This window comes from Rutidosis leptorrhynchoides, chromosome 3, assembly GCF_046630445.1.
Source record: "Rutidosis leptorrhynchoides isolate AG116_Rl617_1_P2 chromosome 3, CSIRO_AGI_Rlap_v1, whole genome shotgun sequence".
Classification (NCBI taxonomy): Eukaryota; Viridiplantae; Streptophyta; class Magnoliopsida; order Asterales; family Asteraceae; genus Rutidosis; species Rutidosis leptorrhynchoides.
Genome location: NC_092335.1, coordinates 582,557,514 through 582,564,300, shown reverse-complemented (window position 1 = coordinate 582,564,300; position 6,787 = coordinate 582,557,514). Strand labels below are relative to the sequence as shown.

The 6,787-nt window shown below is 35.0% G+C and overlaps 1 protein-coding gene across 1 annotated transcript; it reads right to left on the bottom strand.

Moving 5' to 3' along the window:
• Positions 1-3,344: 3,344 nt before the first annotated feature.
• On the bottom strand, positions 3,345-4,979 carry LOC139898710 (zeatin O-glucosyltransferase-like). The gene has a single exon (XM_071881469.1). It carries the CDS (start codon positions 4,876-4,878, stop codon positions 3,484-3,486), a length of 1,395 nt encoding a protein of 464 aa, XP_071737570.1. The 5' UTR covers positions 4,879-4,979; the 3' UTR covers positions 3,345-3,483.
• Between the last annotated feature and the right edge of the window lie 1,808 nt (positions 4,980-6,787).

The following is a 6,787-nucleotide window of genomic DNA, read 5'->3' as shown; positions in this document are numbered from 1 at the left end:
AAATCAATTAATATGGAACGTTTATTGTCAATATGAATGGGACATTTCACTTAGGGCGAGCCATCGATGTCCAGACTACCCGTCGATGGTGGGTCTACGTTTAACCACCCCTGTTGAGATCCTCATCTCGCGAGGGTTATTCACGGTACTCCGGACCGGAGAGTTTAACTCAATTGACCCTTAAATCCCCTCTCAATGATGTCAAGCATGGACCGAACCCGACCCGATCATTCTATGCTTGATCAAAAATTAATAACTTTTCATTTAAGAATCGCATGTTTTCAATACACAGTTTACAAGTTATGACCGGTTAAAGTTTCAGTTTGAATGTTGTGTAAATCAGTTTTCTGGAATGTCTGACATGAGAATTGAAATGGTATATGGTCATTAGCATATATATTGTGAAAAATCATGCAAATAACACTAGGATATCACACGAATCGAATATATAAGTCACCCGTTATGCTAGATTGAAAAATTATAACGTTTATTGTCAAGTGTATGTGAAAACAGGTCTAAAAGATAATTTTAAATGACTTCTGGAAGTAAAGCTTTTAAATTTTGGAAAACTCATGTTTAGCACATCACTTTTCATGTAGGATATATGTCTTGAATGTTTATACATCTTGAGATAATTGCATGCGAAAACGGACACTCGAATTTAGACCGAATCTGTCCCGAGTGTACGAAAAATGGGTTAACTTGAATTGTATGTTGTTTTGAGACTTGAACTTATGGAATATGAATTTTTACAACATAGGGAGCGTATTGTATTTGTAAATCAACATGTGAAACCTGATGCATTAGGTGCTATAAGGGTCATAACATGCTAAGTCTAGAATCTGTTCAAATCATAACACCAGATTCGGGGGCAAAACTGTACGAATTGGCTAGAAAAAAATACTTAGACCTTTCTATAGGTGAAAACTTTGGGATGTTCTTGACCAAATCCAACTAGTATTATGTGTTTTTCATTTTTCTAGAATAAATGGTGGAATTTACAAAACTGACGCGCATGTTGAAACTGTTATGTGCAATGTGTGATTTTGAAATGTGTTTCTACGAATGTGTAGACCATATGGCCTAGGTTTCTAGAATGGTATGAACATTAATTACTGAAATGTAAAGCACCATAGGCATACATTACTTGCTTGGTGTTTTATGGAGCTCTATTTGGTCATTAACGGGCTATTTATACGATACGTAACCGGAAACTGTTAAAACTGTGAAACTGAAATATGAAAGTGGTCAATTGAACCTAATTTGACTTATTGACAAATATTTCATAACCTAATTATGTGTTTGAATTTGGTTGACCATATTAAATGAGTTTGACTTTGCTTGACTCGTGCTGTCTGATTGTTAACTTTTACTGTATTTTGGGTCGGACTTGAGCATTAGGACTATGTGCACCCCATGGACCAAATTAGTTACTAGACACGTATTGATCAACTTATGTTCTTTCGTTTGAGTCTATGGGTCAAGGACCTACATCTTGGTTATCTATTGTGCTATTTGAAGCTGCGCTAAAGGTGAGTTATAGCCCATTTTCTCTACTGTTTTTGGGGTGAGAATACATGCTTGATAAGTTTTCCAAAGTTTACTATACAAGGGTTCACAGTCCTACTTTCTTTTAAACTTTTACTGTATATGCATGGGATGTGGATACATACAGTTTGAAACAGATTTTTACAACGAGACACGATAATTTAAACTGCGTAATGCATGAGTTCAGACTAAAAATCCCTTAGCTCGAATATGTTAAATACTTTGTAAGCGCGAATCATAGGGATAGATCCGTTAGGTTTGACATCCTCACTTCTACATACTATGGTGCTTATTACTTCGTAAACGGTACACTTAGCCAGTGTATACAATAGTATAGGGTAAAGGATTGCATAGTTCGCTATGTATTGGTTAAGCTTCATATTCGAGTGCTCGGGAAATGCATACACTTTTATGGTTGATAAATATCGTGGTTTACAAGATTTGGATTTTGATACAATTTATTGTCTACAAAAGATTGGAACTTTGACACAGTTATGGTCTACAATGATTTAAACTTTGACAATTTGCTATCTACGAACTTTTGAGCTACGGAACTTTTATGGTCTATCTTTATTACTGTTGTGATACTAAGCCTATAGCTCACCAACAGTTGAGTTGACCTTTTAGAATGTTTATTCTCGGGTACTTATTTCTTCCGCTGTAGAACTTTGCTGTTACATAGAAGTCAAGTCATGCACTGGGACCAGAGTTAACATCCGCGTCAATGGCAATTTTGGCGGAGTGTTAAATCAATGTTAAGTCTAAACATTCTGTTGCTCAAATAATCAAACCCAACAAACAAACCATGCTTTGACAAAACAAACTTATCAGATTCAATAACTTATTTGTAACCACCATTCAACATGTTACTAGAAACCAAGTTTTTCCTAATTTGTGGTACATGCAAAACATTAAACAAAGAAACAATTTTTCATAACTAAAATTTAAATAATGGTTTGTAATGACTAGTAGAAGCTGCTAAGTTGAATTAATGCCCTTTTGTTGACATTGCCTACTGCATATATCTTTTGCTAACTTGGAACAATTAATACATAGACAACATGTTCTGTATCTTTTATTTAGCTTTTGTTAAACTTAGCTGAACACTATGTAAAGAGCATGTAACGCAGCAAAGCGTGTCGGGCCTCAATTCTAGTTTATATAAATAATAAGTGTGTCCGATGATTGGGAAATGAATTCCCGGCCAAATCTTGAAAAAAATACCTTTATTGTTAGGACCTGATGACCCCACCACATTGGTTCTTGAACCGTTGTATGGGATGTTTGAAATACGTTCAAGTGAGTGAGTGAGTGAGTGAGACATGAGAAAGTAAGGAAGCAGGAGTTGACTTCCTTTTTGTATCCAATTGAATCATGTTTTGTTTGACATCTTCATCTAAAGTGCAACTTGTTTATCAACTTTAGTGCATGCCCTTTGGTTGAAAAAGAAAGATGTGACATAGCAACTTAAATGGAAAGAGTAAAAAACATCTCTCTTTTACAACTTAAAGATAAAATTGTCAAAAACATTCATGTTTTAGTTACCACAAAAGGCGATTGACCCAAGGATATCGATTTTTAAAATGTAAAACTACTGCTTAACCCCCACAAATATTTTAATTAAAAGAACAAAAAGTATAATCACCTTCACCTTAAAATATAACTCTTCGGACGAAATTAGTATACTTTATTTAACAATGATCAGTAATAAAGATAAAATCATTACATTTTTCTAATCAATTACACAAAATAAAACCTTTATTCAAGTAATATTGAAGGAATAAAAAGGCAATAGCAAATGTTACAGAATAGTGATGATTCGAGGAATAAAAAGGCAATAGTAAAATATGATAAAACAAGATTACATGATCAATGGGACTCGTAATTTTTATTTTTATTTTTTAAGGCAATGGGACTCGTAATAGCAATGAACTATCAATTCCGACTTATGTAAGAAATGAAAGATTCAGTCTCCTTATGACTTTCACCACCCTTAGCCACCGATCGCCTCACATTTTCCGCCAGTTTCGCCGCCCTTTTCCGCATCTCTGCCCCTTCCTCCGAACCAATTAACCTCCTAACAACATCTTCCACCACCGCCGATAACACCAACTTATCTCTATGTTCCCAATCATTCACCACCAATCCAATCCTAAGATCATGAACGATTAAACCCGCATTGCGTGGCTGATCAGAATGCATTGGCCAAGTAGCCATCGGCACGCCCATTGATATACTCTCAATACTCGAATTCCATCCACAATGACTCATAAACCCACCCGTTGCAACATGACCCAAAATCTCCAATTGTGGGGCCCATCCCCGCACAACTAAGCCCCTTTCTTTCACCCGTGCTTCGAACCCGTTAGGCAAATCTGCTATCTTAGCCTCGTCCTCAAACACATCGCCTATGTCCGCGGATCGTGCCACCCAAATAAACCTTTGTTCACTTCTTTCTAACCCAAGAGCCAACTCTTTAATTTGTTCGTCACTAAAACTTGTGGTGGTCCCAAAGGACACATAAATAACTGAATTCGGTGGTTGTAAATCCAGCCACCGTAAAATACTGTGACGGTTTTCTGAAACTGTCACAGTTTTTTTGCCAGTTTGGCTAAACGGGCCAATTGCCCAAATTTTTTTATCTTCCTTCATATCTTCCCTCTCAAAATACCCTATATATTCACCTTCAATCGCTCTTGATGAATCAAATATCTCCCCAACATGAAAACCAACATGTTGGTATTGAATACAGACAAAATCTAAAAACTCTTTCGAAAAAGTTCCATTTTCGGACGGTAATCGATTAAGCAATTCTTGATCCACCTCAAACGGCCTACCCAATCTCTCCCAAGTTCTCCAAAAACTATCACAAGCAGATAACGGATTAAATATATAAGTTTCAACATTCGACATATCTTTAACATCTTGTACGACATATGACATAAGAAAGTCATGAACCACCACGACTCTACGTGCGGTTTTCGATAAAGATCGTACGAGGTCCGCGACCGGGGTTCGAAGATGCAGAGTTGATTCGAATGCTGGTTGCAAGTGAGTTGGGAACCATTTGGATGGATCCGGTTTAGGTGAATTGAAAAGAGGAGTTTTGAATTCGTGGAAGATAACGGAGGGGTGAACGGAATCGTGATGACGGGAACGGAGTTGACGGCTGTGGGTGGCGGTGTTGATGAAGTGGACGGGGATGTTGTAGGTGGAAATAAGGCGGGAGAGGTGGAAAAGTTGGTTGAGATGGCCGTGTGCTATAAACGGAACCATAACCACCACCACGTCTGCTGCCGGCGCCGGCAACGGCAAATGATTGTCTTCCATTATTAGTGGTTTGATGAATGAGTAGTGATTTTAGTGCTGCTGACTTCTGAGGCCTTTTTATAGCATTTCATGGTGTTGTAGTCTATTGTTCGTTGACTAGTACGGAGTAATATTTTAACGAGAAGGACAATGTTAAATGTAATATTTAGATCTACGTTTAAATTAATTGAATTTAAATTTATATTTTAAATAAATATTTAATTTAAATTTATAAACTAAGCTACAGTTAACCACGGGGTGGTGGTGAGATGATTGAGGACTCATTCTTTCAAAGTGAAGGTTATGAGTTCGATTTCAAGTGTTGCAGCTAATCTCTCATGGTTACAGAGATTCGTCGAATCGTCACAATAATTTCGGACTCCTCGCAAAGCGAGTAGTCGTCTTGAGATTAGTAAATTTGTAAAATAAGTTAGATACTCGGGTTAAAAAAGATACTCCCTCTGTCCCTATATTATTGTCCACTATTTCATTTTGGGATGTCCCAAATTAATTGTCCACTTCCATAAATTGAAAGGAAAGAAGATATTTCATTGGTGGATCTGGAGAGAGAAGATATTTCATTGGTGGAGAAATAAAGTTAGTGGGATTTCCTAAAATTGTGTATTTTTTGTCTGGTGACAATAAATATGGGACGGAGGGAGTAGAATTTATTGTACATTACAAATTTCTCTTTTTATTTTTAAATTTTTTTATTTACATTGATATAAATATTTAACGGCTCTATTTAGTCGACAACAATCGTCGATTTATTGGCGACTTGACTAACTTTTAGAGTCTAAATTAAATTCTAGGAAAGATTTAAAACTTATGAAAATTTCATTCTACCATTTTCATGGCGTATATTATTATTTTTATTTTAGTATTTTAAAATTTTTCACAAAAACTTTTTTCTACTTAAAGGCCGGAGATCCTCTCGGAAGGAATCTCTCTATCTGTCGAATAAAACAAATGGATGACTTTCTCTACTCTTGAAAGTGTTTCACTCTGGGTGGAGAAATGACTTGTCTTTATTCTTGAATAAGAGAATGATTATCTACATATCACCTCCCCATACATCACTAATGTGGTATTGAGTTTTTTTGTTGTTGTTATTGATATAAATATTTATTTATGATAATTTTGAGTTATAAATAAAGATAAATATAGTATCTAAAAGAGTTAATTATATCATTGGTCTATGTAGTTTACCCTAAATTATATAGGTCGTCCTTGTCTTTTTAAGATTATACCAGTAGTCCCTATGATTTTAAGAATGCTTATCGTTGGTCCAATTCTTAACTCTTGTTAATCTAAACGATTTCGTTATCCGTAAATTCTTAAAATCAATCGTCATTTAATGATTAGCAATTTTCCCGATCAGTAAGTTCAATAAATACATACGTAGTTGCTAGTTGAAGATTAGTACTCCGTAATTCTGCAGCTACTTTAAATAATCTTACTAGAAAGATGAATTGCTTCATTCAATTGAAGAAATTTTATTGGTTGCTTTATGAAAAACGATGGCCCATGTTTCAATTGAGATAGAATTGGGAGGTTATTTCTATTTTTTCAAACGGCGCAAAACTTGTTTAAAAAACTAGCAAAATGCTAAATAATAAAATGAATCAGCTGGGAAGTCAATATCAAGGAAATGACAGTTGACTTTGACCAAACATAAAAATTGCTCCAAAAGTTACCAATTTTCACCACATGTTCTATAAAAACATTTTTTTAATTATAATTAGTTGTCTTCTTTTCTAAAAACATTGCTCAAATTAAATGTAGTAATTTTTAGATCATCGATGAAATGTTTCAAAGGAAATTATATTTTAATAGTTTAGTTTTGGACTACTTAAGGTCTTTAATATTTTAGTTTTGGGTTATAGATGAGGAGATTTTCTAAAAAATAAAGTTTTTAAATACATCATCT